We start from the raw sequence: 23,103 nt of genomic DNA, 5'->3' as shown, positions 1-23,103 counted from the left end.
CAAATTGCACAAGTGAGATACAGAATAACAAGGGAAAAAAATAGGAAAGAGAAGAAATTTTTTAAATTTATTTATGTTTTTTTATGTGACTGAAGATTTCAGTGAAGGGGAGACACATTTTACTATAATAACGTAAAACCCACAGAATTCCAGCTATTGGTATTATCACAAATGAAATAAGATCGAGTTTACTACCCAATTATAATTAGATGCACTAACAGAAAAGCCCAGTAATCCGGAAAGCGCAAACTGTTTTTATTGTAGTGAGCTCGTGTGTGGTGATAATAGTGAGTTTTCGCCTTAACCCTGTAAAGTTCTTTACAGAAAATTTCATTTTGACCGTTATAATGGTGCCGACTAAGAGAATAAGCGACAGCGCTACAAGTAAATCTATGAACAAAAGGAAAGCGATCGATTCGGATCAGAAAATTAAAATAATAACGATGTATGAAAATGGTCAAACATTAACAAGTATCGCACCGAATTCAGATTTATCAATAATAATTAGTAGCAATATGTTATTAGTCATTACCAAGCTACGCAAAACTCGACTTATGTAAGAAGTCCTGGAACATATCTCTTATGTATGTCGGGGACTTCTGTATTTTTGGATTAACCGGGAAATCGATTATCCGGGATTTGTTTTTTACCATCTATCCCGGAAAATTGAGAGTCTACTGTAGTTGATTAGCCTATTTTTCTAATATTATAAGTCACAAAAAAGTGTTAACTGCTTATTTGTTGAAGAAAGTTATGCTAGTCTGATAGGTATATAATAATGAGAGTAGAAATTTTCTTTATTATACCTGAGAGTTGAAATATATCTTTTAACTTTTTGAACCATCATAAGAACTGAACAGCACTAATATTGATTGTTGCTTATTATTATTATAAGTATGCTTGTTAACTAACATCATATAAGTAACTTGCATTAATGTCCTGTTAATTAAGGTCAATATGTGAATGGTATCCATTTAAATAAATTTCAAAAGAAAAGAAAGAAATATTTGTACAAAGGTGAATTATTACTATTAGTAGTGCTAAATAATGCAAGAAAGCAAACTTATATAGCATCAGCCAACAACAACAAAAAAAGAAAGAAAAACTTGCCTCATTTATCCAACCCCCTTCTTTTTCCTTCATTTATACTTTTTCCTTAAAATTTATTTGGACTACTCAGTTCCACAACACTGGGTGGAAGTTTTATCCAACAGTCATTTGTTCTCAGACTGAAAGCAAATCTGTCGTGTATTCAGCCATTTTCAGTTTGTCCCCTCGTGTTTTTTTATGTCCCCCCCCCCAAAAAAAGTGTAAGGATGCATCATCATTTAGTTTACTCAATTCATTTAAAGCATTAAATACTTTAGTCAGGTCTCCATGATGTTGTTTTCAAACAATGCAATTTGAAGATCGGAAATCTTTCTTGGTAAGTGTACATTTAGTTTCCCCTGAATAATCTTGTTGCTCTTCTCTGTACCTGTTCCAAAAATCCACATCCTTCTGAAAATGGGCTTCCTGTATACAGTACTCAAGATGTGGCCTAACCACTAACTTATATAATGGGATAATCACTTCCTTATCTCTGCTAGGAAAATTACTATATACAGTCAGTCCTCGTATAACACGTGTTTACACTACATGAATTCGATCATACACGGTTTATAAATAGGGGAACGATATCTTATATAACATGAACCGAATTCTCTTATGCACGATTCGCCTTTGTGTTTACAAGAAATGGCAGTCGAACACGAAATCACCCCAACTGAATGCAACACGATAGGAATGAAGAGAAGATTCTGAAAATGTTTGTTTGTTGTTTGTTATTTGGTTTTTAGGAGCATTAGCAACTAAGGCCATATTGCTCCGGGGATATGTGGTGGTCATTCCCTGAACTTTCCGCATCCTCCGTATTTGGTGGGCACAGGCTCGAACCCCGGTCTAATCAAGAAGCGTGTGCTAAGCACTGCTGCTCCTGCCCACCTGGCTACGGAGGTGCCCCTGAAAATGTATTTAAGTGTTTTATATCAGTGAAGGGGAAACACATTTCACCGTAATAACGTAAAAACCAACACAATTCCAGCTATCGGTATTATCGCAAATGCAGTTAGATTGAGTTTACTACCAGTTTATAACAGATTCCACTAGCAGAAACACAACTGGAAATTGTTTTTATTGTTTTATGGTAGTAACCCCTAGAAATGTGCTTTAGTAAAATGTGAGGTGTTAATAGTGTATCTCTGCCTTTACGGTGTTGTTTATTGTATCTCTGCCTTTACGGTGTTGTTTATTCAGTTGCTACATGCGCGCAGCTTTGTTTATGTGTATCAAGCGTACCTCCTCGTTTTGTAATTGTGCTTTATTCCCTAAAAATGAGTAAAATACTTAAAAGGTGTGAAAAGGAAGCGTCCTGGTGAAGACTCTGCAGATTCAGAAAGAAAAAGAAAAGCAATATCGATAAACAGAGGCAGACTGGATCAAAAATTCTTACCCGGGAAAATTTGTAGTGGCCTCATACTATGGTTTATGGCCAAAATCACACCGGCCTCCGGGGGTTTCCCCAGTAAGGCTTATGGCCAGTCCGCCTCTGTCGATAGAGAAAAAATATGAAATTGTGAAACGCTTTGAGCGAAATGAAAGACCATGTGGCCAAAAATTACAAAGAATGCAGAGAAAATAAAAACTTTCATAGCAGGAACAGCTCAAAGTGTAATTAAAATCCATTAGATTAAGACACAAAGAATTGGATTTGATTTGATTTGATTTTTTATGGCGCATTGGCAGCTAAGGCCATAATCCGCCCAAAGAATTGGAACAGATGGAACGGCTGTCATCTGTTTGGATAGAAAATCAAACAAAAAACAAGTTTGCTTACGATAGAAGCAAAAGCATTAGCAATATTTTATTACGTAATAGTCGTAATAAAATACTTACGTATTTTATTACGATTATTTATTGTGTTTGGTAATGTTTTGGTTACAAATGTGTGTTCAATCTTGGGTGGTCGACACCTAACCCTATTTTTCCCATAGGGCCTGTTGTTTATATTGCACGATTTTGCATTGCACGAGGGTTTCTAGGAACCCAACTATCGTGCTATACGAGGACTGACTGTATCATTGACAGAACACTATGAGCTGCTCTGGCAGCCTGTCTGCACTGCTCAGAGAGCTTCATGTTGGACTGTACAATTACTTATTTGCTTTCATTCTGCACCACCCTTGAGTGTGGGAACCACTCAATTGGTAGTTTATTCTGGGATTACTGCTGCCCATATGCAGTACCTTGCATTTGTGAATGTTAAACCCTTTTTTCGGTCTTGATGCAGTTAATGGTTTGCCTTGATTCTCATCATTAACCACCCTTTCAAACTGAAGTGCCATCCATGTCACATCAGTTTGACAGGTGCTAGGGGTGTGCATATCAGTTTGACTGTTTGACATCTGTCACTAGGGGTGCACAAGTGAGGCACTGCCTAAAATAGGTGCTGATAGATGCTCAACTGCATATATGTGCATATTAAGATATGATATGAATTAAGATAAGTGCCACAAACACTAATGTCAGCCGTGGTGCCATCATCAAAATAAATAAAAAAATTTCTGCCATTCAACTATTCCTTTACCTATAGCAGTAACTTGTCCTTAATACCATACTGGCTCCAATTTGTACAGCAGTCTTTCAAGTGGAACAGTATCAAAAGCTTTACAGAAATCTAAGTATATGATATTAAAATTATTTTTGCTCCTGTTGCTTTGTTAATACATCATGTTAACTAATCAGATTGGTCAGACAAGATTTTACCTTAACAGATCCATTCTCTTATTTCTATATAATTGCATTCCTTTCAAGATGATCCTGCAGTACTTTTTAACACCATTATTTTTTGGCTCCATTTTTTTCCCTGAAACAGAAGTCAGTCTTACAAGTCTATATTTTTTTTTAATTTTTTTTTTTTTATGAAAACCCCAAACACGAAAGGTATCAAAACCTATAGTACTTAGTACCGTGCATGAGTTGAAGGAGAAGTATGGGGGGAGGGGGATGCCGGAAACTTTGCTCTAGAGACTAAACATGGGTTTCACCACTTCAAGCCTCCAATAAGCAAAGTGGTGGTATTTCACCGGTTGATGAAAGTCATCTACCATCTACGCTTTACTCATACTTTACTATATTTACTCACTTTACTCTTTGATCTCCCACTCATAAATAGAATAGACATTTGCACACCTTCAATCTATAATGTCCTCCCTTGAAAATAAAGATGCTCTAATAATTATGGCCAAAGGTTTGCTTACCTCAGGTTTACTTCAGCCCCAGGTGCTTAAGGAATCTACCCAATACCAGAACAACACAAGTTATAATTCTGATATTCCCATCCCTAAAAACTTCTTCACCTGTGATGGTAGATGCAGTACAGACTGAGTTGGCTGTGCACTAGCAATACCTACCTAATGTCATGGGGGGGCACCTTTTACCTATAAAAAACACTTCCTGGCATGGACTCTGCAACAATTACTGGTATCCTGTAGTAGCTCTACTCATGTGTTGCACAATATGCCCAGTAATGCTCACACGTTGTCAGGTGGATGGCTGTAGCATCGAATGTCCGAAACATGCTAAATTGGGTTGAGATCAGGTGAACTGAGTGGCCACTGGAGGATGGAGAATTCATTGCCATGATCCTGAAACTAGTTGACCTGAAACTTGTGGGTCATTGTGGCATGGAATGTTTCTTCTGAAGTCATCATGAGGGGCATGGAGATGGTTGGAGATGATAGAAAAATAGGCATTCTCATCGAGCCATTCATTAGCAATGATCAGAGAATCCAGGGAATCAGAGAAGCATAACACCACTGCCTCCGGCCTGCTGAACACCAGCAGGTGCACCAGGTGCCATGACATTGTTGCTTTCACCAAATGCAGATATGTCCATTATTAGTTCTGGTATTCCCATCTAAAAACCTCTTCACCTACAATGGTAGATGTAGTATACATCAGTATAGAAACATAATTAATCAGACCAAGTGACCAGTTTCCACATGTCTGTGGTTCAGTGTTGGTGCTGATGTGCACATGCAAGTGCAGTTTCTTTTTGTATTGCACTGTGAATGGATATCCGTGACAGCCATCAACTTTAAAAAATTAAAAAAAAAAAAAAAAAAAACACTGACATATCAGAAAATTTGTATTAAATTTTCTACACATCAGTAATAATACAATAGGTTACATTTAAATTAAAATATATCAATCAATATTATTAATATTTTATTGTAATATGTATGATACATAACAATAACAAAAAATATATAAGTAAGAAAAGAATCAAACATATTCATACCTCACATAAGAATCTTGTACCCATCTGCATTGGACCCACACCTGCAGTAACTGGAACCACGCTCGAACCTTACCTGCTTTGTTTTACCTGCAACCTAACTTGCAAACTGCATAAAAAAAGACATATTAAGAAAATATATATTAAATTTTTTACACATTAGTATGTGTGAAATAATGTGTAGTAAGCTTTAAATTAAATAAAACAATCAATAATTTTAATATTTTACTGTATTTTATATAATACATAAAAATAGCAAAACATATATAAATTAAAACAAAAAAAGAATGAAACATATTCATAATATAATTTGCAATTTTTAGTAAGTTACTGTGCGGAAACAGGACATCAGCAGTTCCTCAGTTCAGCTGTCTTTTCTTCCTTGTATGAGAAATCCAAATGTGGAAAACCCTTTCGGTACCGGTAGCAGGGGATGGCAAGAATTAAATCCAGATGATTTTGTATGTATAATAATGGCAATAAACTTAAATTATACAGTAATTTTGAATTTACCGTGGTGAATGCCATCCTAAGTTAGTATACTTTATATTCGCAATTTTCAAGAAACTTTTAATAATGTTCTTTCAGTTTTGTGCTAAAAGATTTCATTTTTATTATTGATCTGATTTCTAATTCTGAAACACTGAGTGCAAAGTTCATAATCAGAAACAGTATAATATATCAATACAGTAACATCATATTCAGAGCCCTCATGGGTAGCACAATTGGTATAATCACCTTCCTTCCCCCACACCTGGTGGAAAAGACTTGAGTTTGAAACCTGTCCATAATGAGAGGAATTTCTCTGAGTCTTTTTCACACTGTGACTAAGTCAGTCAGTCTCAGGGGGAGGATATGATTGTTTTTTCTTCCATAAACTTGGTTTTTTTCCACCAAACAGAAAGTCGACCACAGAACATGCACGCAATATGCAGACATATATTATATACAGTGCAATATGGCCTAAGTTATTGATCCATCTAAAACCCTACGATAACCAACCATCATAATCAGAGATAATTCAGAAATCAAAAAAGGCTGTCATCTTCTTTTCATGTCTGGCAAAGCAATATTGAGGTTGAGGATAAAAAATATAATTTTAAATCTAGAAAACTAATTGTACCTTTTCAAATGTATACAATTTATGAACATGTCATAGTCAAGTAACATTGTATGTAATTTAAACCATAAACAAAAAAAAAAACAATTCACCTGTCATAATTTAGTAAATAATGTTACGTAGAAAAATTAATATAAACAGTTACTTTATAAGTTAATATATTAATTATTTAAATTCAATAACTGAATTTCACATGACCTGTAAACCGCAAAATTTCTCAAGACCCTGCCCACAACCTGCGCTGTTAGTAAACCATGGGTACCCAACATGATGAAGGACTCTACCTCCATTTTACATTCAAGAATTTCTTGTGAAGTACTCCATTACTGTGTCCTATCTACCATACTCACCGAATTTAGCTCCTTGTGATTCCTCCCTTCCTCAAGCTTAAAGCCCCCTTGACAGTTCACAGATTTGCAACAACTCAGTAAATTATTCAGAATCAGACACACAACACAAACTATTAGCACCTCCAAAAGAAGCCTATCAGGAATTCTTGGGAAAGTTTCAGAAATGTGGAATTGGTATATATGTCAGTTTTTTGTTTGTTTGTGGTGGGCTTTACGCACAACGGCACCATGACCATAATGTGCCATATAGTGTCAGAAGACTACTTTAAATGATATCTATGTGGTTAGCCAGTAAGCTTCATGATTTCTGAAATATTAGTTGTCTCCATACTTTCTGATCACACGTGCATGTGTGTGTGTGCGTGCGTGCGTGCAGAAATTAAAATGGAATGAATGAATAAACTGTGAAGAAATAAAGTATGAAATACATAGCTAATACAGACTTGCACAAAGCGACAGAGACAAATATGGGCAGAATATAAACATACCATTAAACAAAGAATAACAATAACATAAAAGTGGAAATACATAAAAATTAAACAGCATAGTAGACCATGAAACTGAAAATTTTGATAGGCACAATTTATAAGTCACCTAAGAGACTAGCTGTTAGTACCAAGGAAGTGAAATATCATAAAATTAAAGTGATTGACACCATATAAAATGTGGCAGTGAGCAATAATATGGCAAAGATTATCACATAAAGTAAAAACAAAAGAGGATTACAAAGTTCAATGGCTAACCAGACTGCATAAGAATGTGCAGAGGAACTGCTGCAGTGGGAAGAGATATTGGAAAGATTATAGAAAAAAACATGAGCAAAAAGAATAGGGGGAAGAGATAAAAAAGAAATGAAGTGGTAACAGAAGCAATGGCCACAAGAAGTAAGCAAAAATTGTGGATAATAAAACTGAAATTTTAAAATAAATAAAAAATAAAAAGGGAATTGTGGGTTAACTAAAAATAGTCATTGTGGGTGTTTGTAAATATATCAAAAATATTTGCTAGTAAGATGAATATTGTGTGTCAAGTACTACAGGTGGAGAGACTTTTCAATCACTCTGTACATATGAGATAGATTGCATAGGATTACCAAATGTGTACCTATTAAACCTGTAAAAAAAAAAAATACACCAGAATATGGTTTATGGCAATAGTAAAGATAGTGAAAAGTAGCTATTCAAATACTGTCATTCATACAGTGGTATAACATTGTGATATTTCACATAGTAGTCTCTTTGGTGGAATTTAATTTATACTGTTTAGTTTTATAATAATTTTGCCAATTTTGTTCACTATCAGGCTTTTCTGTTCCATTATTTTTTTTTTTCAAATTCCACTTTTTCTGTTATTATTATTATTGACTTTTTTTCTCTTTTATGGCATTTTTTTCACCCTCTGACGTGTACTGGTACCGAGTCCATGGGGTGGTTGGTTGTATTCAGTTACTATTATTATTCAGGAATAGTCAGAAAAGTTTATTATTCAAAAATTATTCAGGAATAGTCAGAAAAGTGGCAGCTAAGTTTTAAAATAAGTCTTACACTTGAGGAATAGCAACCTCAAAATAAATTATATACTTGGTGGGGTTGAATTAAAAACAGTAGAGGAAAAGAGGAATCTGGGAGCTACAATACAGGCAGATATGAAATTTTCTGAGCAGTGTTAACAAGCAGCTAGGAAAGCTCACGGTGTCCTATCGATGATTTATCAAACATTATCCTTTAGAGGGGTCATAATCCCACTGTATAAGGCCACATTTGGAATACTGTGAAAGTATGGAGACCTCATTTGAAAAAAAGACATTGGGCTTTTTTCAAATGTCCAAAGGGTTGAAAGGGTCCAAAGACAGGCAACTCAAATGGTGAGATTAGCAAAAGAGCAACCAAACATTAGTGTGCTACCCATCACTTTTCCTTCAGTTGCATCTCTTAACAAAAAAAAAAAAATCCTTGCATTAATTTTCCATGATTAATACTAATCCACACAATTGTTTGCTGGGTAAATTTTTCTTTCATTCATTTCATTTTCAATTTATTAAAAGTAGCCACTTCCCCAAAACCAAGTTTCGGGGAAGTAGTTACTTTTAATAAATTTAAAATAGGATTGGATGAATTATTAGAAGTGATTGAGCAAACAAAGTTGGTGGTGTTTTTTTTTTTTTTTTGTTTTTTTTTGTTGTTGTTCATGCTGTATACGTCTGCACCATTTTTTTACCATTACAATAATAATCTCTATACTTTCCCACACAATTCCAAACTTTTCCCCTCCACTGCATTCTAATCCCCCATTACTACCAGTAACAATTGTTTTTCTCTCTTTTAATTATTTCTTCCGTTCTTCTATACCTTATATATATTTCTTCTTCTTCATAATTTGATGTTGTCATATATATATATCCGTGAGGGTTGCTGACCTTCCTATGTGAGTCATCACATTTTTATTTCACAGACATATTTTAATAGAGTGCAAAAATTAAGGATACACAGTTTACTGCTTTTAACCATCTGACTGAGCATTATACACTCAGTCAGATTTTATCTGACAATGACAAATTTCAGCTGTTTTTACATTTTTATGAGTTATTAATTTATATTACATATTTATAAAATAAAGCATATATTTTCAGAATATATTTTAAACAAATACTTGCATAATTTTTTGATCACTAACCTCTTTAAAAGGTTACCAGAACCTATTTTTAAATGCTATAATCTTGCCTTGGCACATAACCCCAGGGGCTCACATCTGGTGAATATGGGCTTGGTATACCCAGGGTCCTGAGCTGGGTATACTTCTGACTCTCTCTCTCTCTCTCTCTCTGACTCTCTCTCTCAGGGTAACTTGGAATTTTTTTGGCTGGTGCAGCATAATAAGCCTCGGACTTCCTTGTACCGTATGGCTGATAATAATAATAATAATAGTCCTTGCTGCTAATGAACCAGTAAAATCATGCACCAAACCAAACCTCATATACCTCCACCACTACCACCATATCTCTAGATTTTTGCTTTTGTCCTCTTCATCATCATCATCATCATCATCAGCCATTTTCAATCCACTGCAGGATGAAGGCCTCTCCAGCAACTTTCCAGTTCCTTCTGTTTTGAGCACTGGCCATCCATTTACTACCCAAAAACTCATGAATTTCATCTATCCATCTCCGACTTTGTCTTCCAGGTTTTCTTCTAGCTCCTCTTGGATACCATTCTGTTATTTTCTTAGTCCATCTGTCATCATGTCTTCGAGCTATGTGTCCTGCCCAAGACCATTTTAGTTCTTTAGTTTTGATAAGAATGTCCTTTACTTGAGTTTGCTGCCTAATCCATGTGTTTCTCTTCTTATCTAACAGTCTGATTCCCAATATAATTCGTTCCATTCTTCGCTGTGTAGTTCTCAGCTTCTCTTCCATTCTTTTGGTGAGTGCCCAAGTTTCGTTTCCATAAGTCATGGTGGGGAGTATACATTGATTCATTATTTTACGTTTCAGACAAACTGGGATATTGCTCTTCAGTATGTGACTATATTTCCTGAATGCTATCCATCCAAAATTTATTCTTCTCTTGACTTCCAGCCATTTATCATTATTACAGCTAATAACTTGTCCCAGATAAGTATATGACTCCACCTTTTCAATTACTGCTCCTTCAATCATTATTTCCCTTTCCGTGGCATACTTGTTCATCATTACTTTTGTTTTAGCCATATTCATCTTTAGTCCAAAATCCTTACTACCTGTGCATAACTGATTAAGATTTTCCTCTAATTCTTTGGGATAGTGGCTTATAACCACAATGTCATCTGCAAATCGTAAATGGTTTAGGTACTCTCCGTTCACATTGACTCCTTTCTGCGACCAGTCTATCATTATCTTATCATTAATATATTCAACTGCTTCCACACATTCCCCTGATGTTTATTGAATACTGTTGCAACCCCATTTATTCTCTCCTCTCCATCAGAAGTGATCTCTAACCAGTAAAAAATCCATGTCTTATATGTTTAAGGACATCAAGCTTATCACCGCTGGCCATTTACAATAAATCAAAAAATATAGGCATTCAAAACAGATAACCTTTCTTGATGACCCTGTATTTTATAATTAATAATTAAAAATATAATCTGGGCAGTGCTTTCTAACAGTCATAAATGATGTTACACATATATATTTTATAAATGTTTATACACATAATTTTGCACTATAATTTTAAAATGCTAATTAAAACTTATGACTGTTCTTAGGACAAAAATGCAGATTATGATTTTCATCCACTGGTTGTATGAAGCTCTTCCAGATGATGTATTAATAGTTCCTAAATACTTTTCACAGGAAAGTTTAAATCTGAAAATAAAACTTTTATCACTAGCTAAAAAAGAAGCTGGAAATTTAATCGAACAAATGATATCCTACCACATGTCACCATCTGGAACATTTCACTATTTGCAGGACATTGAAAAGCAATTTCAGAAGAGTTTAAGTTACTTTGAATCAGACTGTGTAATTATTAAATTGGAACCATACAAGATGCTAAGGCATTTGTTACTACAGAATGAAATTATAACTGATAACAGTGTTTGTAATTATCAGTAGTTCTTTATAAGAAAGTCTGAAAACATATTTTGGATAGAAATTAAATAAATGCTTAAATTACTGATTTTTTTTTATCTTATCTGTATTAAATATTATAAAAAATAGTGACATTTGGAGTGTATTACATCTTTTATAGTAAACTTTAGTGGGAGAGAGATGATGTTCAGTTGTGTTAACATGCAGAAAATCTGCATGTTAATACAACTGAACATCATCTGAACATATAAATAAATAAATAAATTTTTCTGTTTATACTCCGGGACGACAAACTGTCAGAGGAGTTTACAAGATAGACAGAATACAAGAAACAGCACCATATTCAGCAGTCACGGGCTTGAACCCCGGTCACTCAAGGCACGTGTACTTATGCACCCACGCGCCTGACCACTAGGCTACGGCGGCTCCTCCCCATTCTGTCTGTGCAGAATTGCAAACAATAAAATATTTTGATCTACCTTGTGGAATTTTTGCACCATGGCTTAACATGCAGTTGTATTGAAAGCACTGGAAATTTAGAAAATTTGGATAAAATTTTGGTTTTTTGATCAGAATTTGTATATAGCAATCCATTTAAAGTTTTGCATACAATATAAATAAAATTATGACATTAGCAGGTGAATACCCTCTGCCCCGTACATCCTCTATTTAAATGAATTCAATCTTTAGTAAACAAATTTCTTCTACCAGTTAAGGAGAGTAATTCTGGAAAAAATTTATCTTCATAAGTCTTGCAGAGCTCTTCAAAACAAAGGTTAATCAGAAGACTCTCATCACATAACATCCCCCTCCCCATTCTGTCTGTGCAGAATTGCAAACAATAAAATATTTTGATCTGCTTTGCGGAATTTTTGCACCATGGCTGAAGTGACGAGATTTTCTGCAACCCAAACCTGGATACTTTTTTATAATATGGTATCCAATTTTGAAAGTAAAAAAAATCGAGACCTCATAAAACAACCAGGTAAGAAAAAAAAAAAAAGAAAAAAGAAATTGCGCAACCTTGTTTATTAATACCAAAAAACTGCATCTTAACTGAAAAAGATCTAACATATCTGGAGGGCAAGCACCCTTGATAGTAGATAGGATTATATCAAGTTTAGCAGTTACTTGTCATTATCAACAGCTGTCATCATGAGCATTTGAAAATTTCATTCCACAGATATTGCATTGCACTTTGTGTTCATCATTAACGTCTTCTGTAAATGAGTATTGAATTTATACTACTTTTTGGGAGCTATAAATGAAATTTATTTATAATCTCGCTTACTCTTAAGTTAAAAAAAACTAAGTGTATTGACTTATGGCTACTGAGCATGAGCAAAGGGGGCTTCACTGTGAATTCACAGAGTAGCTGACAAAATTCATTGCTTAGGTTTACTTTCCTCCTATTTAAATTATTCATTATAAAATAGCATTTTATTTTATGTTTACAGGTAAAAAAAATTTTATAAATCCAAATAAATGACAAAAATTAGAGGTTCTTTTATCGTCATACCACAGAACCAGTACAAACATAATATTTCACTTAGTCTTTGGGACATGGGGACAGGTTCTCTAAAACTGGTATTTTCTTGATCAAACTGGTATGTGTATATATATATGGTCACTTTAACAATGGCCTTATATTTTGTAATGAAGTCCTTAGTTTGTTTTTGCTTTATGATTTTAGTTCCTCATAGATAATCATACACTCTTTAGTCTCCTTAAGAACTCATAATTCCTAAGAAGTCATGACAAAAAATATAAAATTAAAAGAAGACCAAAAAAGGTTTTAAATTCTTAAATTTAGTCATCAATTTTCTATCACCAAGAGCAGAGTGTTGAGGCTCGGCTGGAGATAAAACTTTGTGAGCCAATTAAGAATTGTTGTACTAGCGCCTAAGCTAATGAATATACCTTTGGAAATAGAGGTGGAGTTGGGAAGCTGAAGCAGCAATTTTAATATTATTCACCTTTTATCACATCATATCAGGAGAAATTTGATGTGACAAAAGGTGAAAAGTGGCCAGTCAAGCAGTCTGAAAATTTTGCCCTTGTTATACTGCTTATTAAATTTGCAAATCACATGTGTGTTGCTACATTGAATCTTTTAAAGCCTCAAAGAAACACCAACAATAGATTTCCTTCATGTCAAGAAGATACATGAAACTGTTCTTTGGTACTTTGAAGCCTAGTACCCCCCCCCCCAATCCATTCTCTTCCAAGAAAGTCCTGTCTTATTAAAAATTCTCTGTCAGTGAATACCCTCCTTCTTGATAACCTTTTCCTACTCCTTTGGAAGCACCTTAACCTGCCTTAGCCCTTATCTGCACTCGCTTTTTTCAATTATTATATGCAGGCTATTAAAATTTACGTTATTCTTAAAACCATAAGCTGTTTGCTTTTGACTTTCAAAAATCTGGAGATCAATCATTTATAAGCAGGAGGAATGCAAGAGGTTTTTTGAACAAAAGCAAAGGTTCTTCCCAAAAAACAGGAGATTTTTTCTTAAAAAGATGGTGGTTTTAAAAAGTCTGTAATGCACCAGAAATTATGGCATATTTTGCAAAATATGCTGTAGGATTGTTTACTAGTGCAATATTCTTTTAAACGTTAGCTTAACTAGTATTTTTCTGTCTGTAGATTTATTTTTGAATATTCTATTAGTCATCAACTGATTTTGATTTGTTTCAAGAAACTTACTGTTTCAGACCTTTACCCTTTTGAGAAATGCTGAGTCAAAGTAATGTTCATAACAGTGGTATTGCTCTAAACTTGGCTGTCAGGCATATTACCAAAGCTTCACCAGAAAGAGAAAATCTGTTCAGTTTTAGTTTTTCTAACCTTGCTGAATATGCTTTCACACTCAATCCTGCTGTGAGAAATTGTTCAAATGCCGAGAATGAGCTGGGATAATTTGTTGTAGCATTAGCAGTGGCAAATGATGCAAGAAAGCAAGCTTATACAGCATCAACCAAAAAAAAACCTCCCATTTCACCTGTTCATTCCCTCCAATAATTTGTTTAGTTCCTCCCTGAATTTTTTTAAACTATCAATTTCTACAACAACAGATAGAAGTTTGTTCCAGCAATAAACTACCTGCTGGCTAAAGGCAAACTTCTGCACTTCTGTTCTGTAACTGTCCTTCCTCAATTTGAATTTGTGTCCCCTCGCAAAAAAAAACCTCCCATTTCACCTGTTCATTCCCTCCAATAATTTGTTTAGTTCCTCCCTGAATTTTTTTAAACTATCAATTTCTACAACAACAGATAGAAGTTTGTTCCAGCAATAAACTACCTGCTGGCTAAAGGCAAACTTCTGCACTTCTGTTCTGTAACTGTCCTTCCTCAATTTGAATTTGTGTCCCCTCGCAGGTAGTCTGAGCAAGAAGAATCCCATCATTTTGCTACCTCAATAAGATGACCTGGCAGGTGCCTAGCCTTCAGATGCCACAATTTGCAGAACTGAAGCCTTTCTTGGTAAGAGCAACCCTTTGTTCTCCTCATCAATCTTGTTGCCATTCTCTGTACTCATTCCAGCAGCTCCACATCCTTCCTAAAATGTGGCCTTCAGACCTGTATGCAGTACTCAAGATGTGGCCTGGCCATTACCTTATACAATGGGATAATCACTTCCTTATCCCTGCTAGCAAAATTCCTGTGTATCATTGACAAAACCTGTGAGCTGTCCTAGCAGCATGCCTGCATTGCCCAAAGAACTTACTGCATAATTACCCCAAGGTCTTTTTCATTTTCCAGTATCCTGAGTGTAGTACCACACAGTTGGTTCATTACTCTGGGGTTACTGCTACCCATTTTCAGTACTTTGTATTTATCAATGTTAAACTGCAATTACCATTTCTCAGCCCATTTGCCTAACTTTTCTAGATCCTGTTGCAGTAGCATATTGTTATAGTCATTAACCATCCTGCTAACCTTTGTATCATCTGCAAACTTGGGCATTAAGTCTGATATGCCTTCATCAATATCATTGATAAATATAGAAAATAACAATGGGCACAGTAGTTAACCCTTGGGGGACTCCACTTCATGAAGAGCAATGTCCATTGATTACCACTGACTTCTCCCACTCAACCATTCCTTTATCCATAGCAGCTACTTACCCTTAATGCCACACTGCTCTAATTTGTAGAGCAGTCTTTTATGTGCAACAGTATCAGAAGCGTTCCTGAAATTCGAGTATATGATATCAAAATTATTTTTTGATAATTTTTTGATTTTTTTTTTGATTTTTTGACTTTTGTGACCACATCGTAGTATCCAGTCAAATTGGTCAAACAAGATTTCTCCTTAAAAAACTATCTGGGAACAGTTGTTAAACTAACAGGTCTCTAATTACTCATGTCACCTTTTAATCCCCCTTTATGAATTGGGGATACATATACACATCTCCAGTCTACTGGAATCTCCCCTGAATCCAAATATGTTCTCATTATTATGGTTAAATTCTGCATGCCTCACTTATTGCCTCCTTTAATATGATTGGATAGATCCCATCTATCCCAGGTGCATTTTTTATGTTCAGCTTCTATGTTCTAATTTCTTTTCCATTTTCCTTTTGTTTATCACAGAGTTATTTAGCTTCCTGTAGGAGTTTGATAAACTTATGGCATTTCCTTCCACAAAGATTTCCTTGTGTGAATATAGATGCAAAATATTCATTCAGTGTATCAGCAACCTGAGCAGGATCATCAACAACAGTCAAAGCATCAATATCTATAGACTTCCTTCTAGTGTTTACATAAGTAAAGACACCTTTGCTGCTTTTCTTTGCATCCTTTCACAAAGATTTGTTATAATCTGCCTTTGCTTGCCTGACTTGATTACAGACTGGTTTGTTTATATCAACTGTAGGCTTCTGTATCACCTGATAATTTATGCATCCCAGGCATTCTTCTTCTATCTTCGAGTTTTATTAATTCATCTGACATATTTTAGGCTTTCTTGTGTGTTTGGTGCACTATGGCCATAGTTGCTGATGCTCTTAATAAATCCCCAAACAAACAAGCTTCCTCTGTGTTTATCAGTTCTCCAACTAAGGGCCATGCACCTCTCATAACTTTCATAATAGTATCTGATAGGTTTTCACACTGAAACAGTACTGATGCTGAAAAACATTTATTGCTTCATCTATTTCTTTATCTTTAATTGATGCCAAGGAGTACTGGAAACTTATCCAGAAAAAAAATTAAAATTTGAAAATGATGCATGGCCAATTAATAAAATTTATGCTGCCTCAGCATTCATAAGAATACTATTTTTCAGTCAGAACTTGTGCACCTGGTAGTCACATGCAGCAATAAAGTACTTGCTCACTAAACAAAACAATCTTCCGAGAATCTCCTCTTGTTTTAGAGGTTCCATGACCTGGGCAGATGAAATGCCTATGACTAAGTCAGAATCATCCTTCTGCTGTTGGGCCCTGTGGTAATCAACTACCATTGTGGAAATGGAACATTTAAAAACTGGTATAATATGCTTGTAACAGTCTTCAATATGTCTAGAAGTACTGACCACATTACATGGATGAAAGGTATGCTGGATTGAAGAGCAATGTTTTAATTTGAAATGCTGCATAACGTTGAAAAGAAACATTGTTTTATTTAGGAGGACAGGAACATGAAGAGACTTTCTTTGAAAGTGAGGATAATATGTCTAGAATTAACATCTTTCTTGGTCTGTTTAGAATTGCTTTCACCAGAAGTTCGTGATCCAGAACTTTTTCTTGAGTTCATCGATTTCTCTTCTTTCAAAACTTTTGGATCATGAACTGGATTTGAACATGAGTCAGTGCTGCTTGCTTGTGATAGCCTGTTGCACTTTTCAATTTGGTAACTCTGAACAGTGCCCATATGGCTTTTCTCATCACTTCTTTCAATAGACTTGTCAAAGGTTGCCACTGTTAACCAATGAGTCAATGTGCGTGCGCACACACACACGCATGTACACACATTAAAATCTTTAATTCAGTGGCATGCAGCATCTGAAATTATTTAAATCTATCTTTCCATTTAGCATTTCACTATAGAGTATAGTGAGTTTCCACCAAATATTCATTCACTTGGACGGTATGCCGCTATTACTTGGACAGCCTTGTGCTCGATCTCTTTTAATATTCCACTATTCCAGTTTTTAGGCCCACCATAACTGGCGCAGCATTTTTCATTACAGTAGGTTGCCACAATGGGAAATGGCTTGGAATTACTTTGATTACTGCAATCTGTAAGAACTGAAAATGGCCATTTTTCAGAGCCATCACTCACTACCTCTTCTTTCACTATCCATGCCATTTCACTAAAAATGCATGTTTTTGTTCTTCCACAACAGTATTTTGCCAATGGGAAACATATTTCTGAATAACAAGCCTACCTGATCTCCACATCAGAGATACTCATGAGGAAGATTTTGTTCTATGAATAAAGCTCGGACACAGCATGAGTTTGTTAAGGGAAAGCCTTATCTGACCAATTTGATTGTATACTATGTTATGGTCACAAAGCAACTGGATGCAGAAAATAACTTTGATATCATATATTTGGATCTTAGAAAGGCTTTTGTTACTGTTGCACATGGAAGACTGCTGCACAAATTGGAGCAGTACGGCATTGGAGGCAAATTGCTGCTATGGATAAAGGGATGGTTGAGTGGGAGGAGACAGAGTGGTAATTAATGGACACTGCTCTTCGTGGACTAATGTTATTAGTGGAGTCCCTCAGGGGACTCCACTAATAACATTAGTGTTGGGTCGATTGTTGTTTTCTGTATTTATAATGATATTGATAATGGTAGGCTTAATGTTCAAGTTTGCAGATGATACGAAGGTTGGCAGAGTTCTTAATGACATTAATGACAGTATGCCCTGCAACAGGATCTAGAATGTAACAATTAAGTCAAAGTGGCTAAATATAATTAAAAATGCTCGCAGGAGCTGCAAAACTTGTCCTAACACGTGGATTTGATACCCTTACCGATACTAAGTAATAACCTACAAAATCTATCTAAATTCAAATTAAACTAAAGTATTGTTACTAGGAATATAAAGCAAATCTAAAAAAATAAATTATGCCAATTTAAGTCAATAAAAAAGCATAAACTTCTCTATTAGCTGGAGCCGTAAAAACTTCGTCTGTTCACGTACACTGACCATCATATAGTTCCTATAGAGGAGCTATATGATAAAATAAATAAATCTAAGGTCTGGCCCGTGGCAGCAGATGTTGAAGAAGAGACCTTGGCAAAAAATTAATCAGAGAAGAATTTGAAAAGGCAGCGGGCACATTAAAAAGAGGGAAAACAGCTGGACTGGATGATATACCAGAGAAATTATAAAAGGACTTGGAGCAGAGGCAAAGAAAGAATTATTCGGGATTTGCGAGAAAATATGAATGTAGCAGCTGGCTCAAAGGCTTTCTCAAATCCATAATCATCCCATTATAAAAGAAGAAAAATGCAGCAAATTGTACTGATTATAGGACAATCATGTTAATTTCTCAGTGCTCAAAAATTCAGTGATTATTCATGCATTAAGAATTTCAGATAAAGGAACCACTAGGTGACTGATCACAGTCTACTGATGTGGAATTTACTTAAAGATGTAACTACCATCAAGAGTAAAGAGAAGGTATTTTGTTTTCGTAAAGGGGGAATACAGGGGTCTCAGACAGTTTTTAAATTCTATATGGGGATAAAATGATGTTTAAAACAGCGAATTGTAAATGGGAAGTATTCGAGGAATTAATCTTGGAAGCTACTAGGCTTTTCATACCAACTAAGAAATACTGTTCAAGATTTATATCTAAATGGATGCCAGATGAACTAATGAGGCTTGTGGCAGAGAAAACAAATGTGTGGGATGCATACAAATTATCAGGTGACAGAAGCCTATGGCAGATATAAGCTAGTCTGTAATCAAGGTACAAAGTGAAGGCTGATTACGAGAAATCCTTTGCAAAGGATGCAAAGAAAAACGGACTTTTTTACATAGGTAAACTATAAGGAAGGGATTGAAGCAGATTGGTCCACTCGATGTTGGTGATTCGACCATTGATCCTGCTCAGATGGCTAACAAACTGAATGAATACATTCACACAAGATATTCTCTAAGGAAGAGGAGGACAAGTTTACTAAACTAATAGGGATCTACACTGAGTGATCACTTAATTATGAACACCTACCTAATACTTCGTAGGTCCTCCTTTCGCTCTCAGTAGAGCAGCTATCCGAGGTGCAGCTATTCAACAAGATGTCTGAACAGTTCGGGAGGTATGGCCAACCAAGGTGTGTAATACCATCAGCAATGCAAGTATGGAGGTGATTGGTGTATCCAGACGCCTGATATGCCTTTCGATAGTTTATTATTATTAGCTATATGGTGCTAGGAAGCCTGAGGCTTATGCTGCAGTGTTCCACAAGTGCCCTGTTTGATTGATATCGGGGGAGTTCGGAGGCAAATTGATATGCTGGAAGTCAGAATTGTGTTCCTCAAACCATTAATGCGCAAGTGCCCGATGGCTCAGTGCATTGTCGTCTTGCAAGATACCATCGCCATTCGGAAAATAAGTGTAACATGGTGGGATGTACACAGTCATCAAGCAGTTGATGATAGCGAACACCACTGATACGTTGTTCCACATGCACCAGGGATCCAAGTTCCTGCCAGTGAAACATGCCCCAACCACCTCCACCGGTCTGCACTTTTGATACAATGCATGATAGCTCAACAGCTTCATGTTTTTGATGCCAAATCCGTACACGCCCATTCATGGTGTGGGGTAAATAACGTGACTCATCTGACCAGCACACTTTCTTACAGTTAACAAAGTCCTTTATCCAATAAATCTTTTTACCCATCACACGCGGAATTTTACTACCTACTGAACCATTGACACCTTATCTACGTAAGTCGACTAACTGCACAACTCGTACCTCACGTGTTTAACGGGTCGCATTCAGTTTTCATAGGGGGGTCATAATTCAGAGATCAATCAGTGTAAATGATTTTGAAATAACGGAGAGTAAAGTGGATGAGAAATTGTTAAAAGTAAATATAAAAAAGGCACCTGAGGTAGTAGTAGTAGTAGTAGTGGCACATGATGCAAGAAAGCAAGTGTAGGAGCTTATGCAGCATCAGCCAAAAAAAAAAAAAAAAAAATCACACCATTCCCTCCAAATGCCTGTCCAGTTCCTCCTATTTAACCTATCAACTTCCACAACGACAGATGGAAGTTTGTTCCAGCAATTAACCACCCGCTGGCTAAAGGCAAATTGCCGCACATCTATTCTACATCTGTCCTTTCTTAATTTGAACTTATGTCCCCGTAGGTTCGTAATCTGAACAAGTGGAAGGATCCCATCAGAATTCAGCGTGCTCAACCCATTCAAGGCCTTATAGACCTCAATCAGATCACCGCGCAGGTGCCTAGTCTCCAGCCACTGCAATTTGCAGAACTTAAGCCTCTCTTGGTAAGAGAATCCCTTCATTCCCCTCACCAATCGTGTTGCTCTTCTCTGTACACGCTCAAGCAAATCTACATCCTTCCTAAAATGAGGCCTCCAGACCTGTACGCAGTACTCAAGGCGTGGCCTGACCATTGCCTTATACAGAGGGACAATCACCTCCTTTTCCCTGCTAGCAAAATTCCTATATATCATTGACAAAACCCCATGACCTGCCCTAGCAGCCTGTCTGCATTGCTCAGAAAACTTCATATCTGACTGCACAATTACACCCAGGTCTTTTTCATTTTCTACCACCTTAAGTGTAGTACCACATAGTTGGTACGTTTCTCTGGGGTTACTTCTACCCATATGCAGTACTTTGCATTTGTCAAGGTTGAACTTCAGTTGCCACTTCTTAGCCCATCTGCCCAAATTATCTAGATCCTGTTGCAGTAGTACACTGCCATTACTGTCATTAACAACCCTGCCAACCTTTGTGTCATCTGCAAACTTCGACATTAAGCCTGATATACCTTCATCAATATCATTGATAAATACACAAAACAACAGTGGACCCAACACCGAACTCTGTGGGACTCCACTAATAACATTAGTCCACGAAGAGCAGCACCCATTGATTACCACCCTCTGTCTTCTTCCACTGAACCATCCTTTTATCCATTGTAGCAACTTACCCTTAATACCATTCTGCTCCAATTTGTACAGTAGTCTTCCATGCGCAACAGTGTCAAAAGCTTTCCTGAAATCCAAGTATATGATATCAAAATTATTTTTTGCATCCAGTTCCTTTGTGACCACATCATAATAACCAATCAAATTTGTCAGACAAGACTTTCCCTTAACAAACCCATGCTGTGTTTGAATTATTGCTGCAGTCTTGTCTAGATGATCCTGCAATGCATCTTTAACCAGTGACTCCATTATTTTCCCCGGAACAGAAGTTAAACTAACTGGTCTGTAATTACTCGTGTCACCCTTCGATACAACTTTGTGAATTGGGGACACATTTGCACGTCTCCAGTCCGTGGGAACCTCCCCTGAGTCCAAGGATGCTCTCATAATTATGGCTAAGGGTTTGCTTAGTTCCTTTGCCACCTCCTTTAATATAACTGGATAGATCCCATACACCCCCAGGTGCCTTTCTTATGTTTAACTTCAACAATTTCTCCTCCACTTTGTTCTCAGTTATTACAAAATCATTAAGCAGTCTGTTACAATTTGATAACCTTGTGGCATTTTCAAACCTTAATAACTCCTCATGTGTGAATGTAGATGCAAAATACTCATTCAGTTTGTTTGCTCTCTGAGCAGGATCATCAACAGTCGAACCATCGATATCAAGTGGACCAATCAGATTCATTCCCTTCCTTTTAGAGTTTATATAAGTAAAGAAATCCTTGCTGTTTTTCTTAGCATCTTTTGCCAAAGATTTCTCGTAATCCACCTGCGCCTGCCGAACCTCCTTTGTGACCTGATTACAGACTAGTTTATATCTGCCACAGGCTTCTGCGTCACCTGATAATTTATATGCATCCCATGCATTTTTCTTCTCTGTCACGAGTCTCATTAGTTCATTTGATAACCATTTAGGCCTAAACCTTGAACTATATTTCTTAATCGGTATATAAAGTCTAGTAGCTTCCACGATTAATTCCTTGAATGCTTCCCACTTAGAATTTACTGTTTGTAACATCGTCAGTTGATCCCACTGTACAGAATTTAAAAACTGTCTGAGACCACTGTACTCCCCTTTACGGAAGCAAAAACCCTTTCCTTTACCCCTGACGGTAGTTACCTCTTTGAGTAAATCCCACTTCAGCACACTGTGATCACTGCCACCTAGTGGTTCCTTTATCTGCAAATTCTTAATACACGAATGATCACTGCTGATAACCAGATCAAGAGTGTTACTTTCTCTGGTTGCCTCTCGAACATGCTGCTGCAGAAAACAATCATCCAATAAATCCACAAAAGTCTGACTAGTGTGTGAGTGACCAACCCACAAGTTCCAATCAATATCTGGGAAGTTAAAATCCCCCATTATAAGACATTCTGATTTACTGGCCCACTCTATTTCTCTGTACAATTGTTCATTGTACTCATTCAAGTCATTAGGCCTATAACACACTCCTACTCTTATTTTTCCTTTCGCAGTGCTTATCTCACACCAAACTGACTCAACAGAGCACTGTTCATCTATATTAACTGGGTGCACTTCCTTTGATTTTATGTTTTTCTTAATTAAC

At 36.2% G+C, this 23,103-nt stretch overlaps 1 protein-coding gene across 1 annotated transcript in view; it reads left to right on the top strand.

Annotated features, from left to right (window-relative positions):
* LOC150078569 (uncharacterized) overlaps nt 1-11,399 on the top strand; it is a 75,790-nt gene extending 64,391 nt beyond the window's left edge. The window contains exon 8 of the mRNA XM_090384614.1: nt 11,051-11,399. Coding sequence (XP_090240740.1) covers nt 11,051-11,399 — 349 coding nt within the window. The remainder of the gene's footprint in view (nt 1-11,050) is intronic.
* Nucleotides 11,400-23,103: the final 11,704 nt, after the last annotated feature.

The sequence above is a fragment of the Mastigoproctus giganteus genome, chromosome 11, assembly GCF_048544385.1.
Source record: "Mastigoproctus giganteus isolate SK-2022 chromosome 11, ASM4854438v1, whole genome shotgun sequence".
Classification (NCBI taxonomy): domain Eukaryota; kingdom Metazoa; phylum Arthropoda; class Arachnida; order Uropygi; family Thelyphonidae; genus Mastigoproctus; species Mastigoproctus giganteus.
Note: the sequence above shows the minus strand (reverse complement) of the source record. Positions and strands in the feature narration are given on the sequence as shown.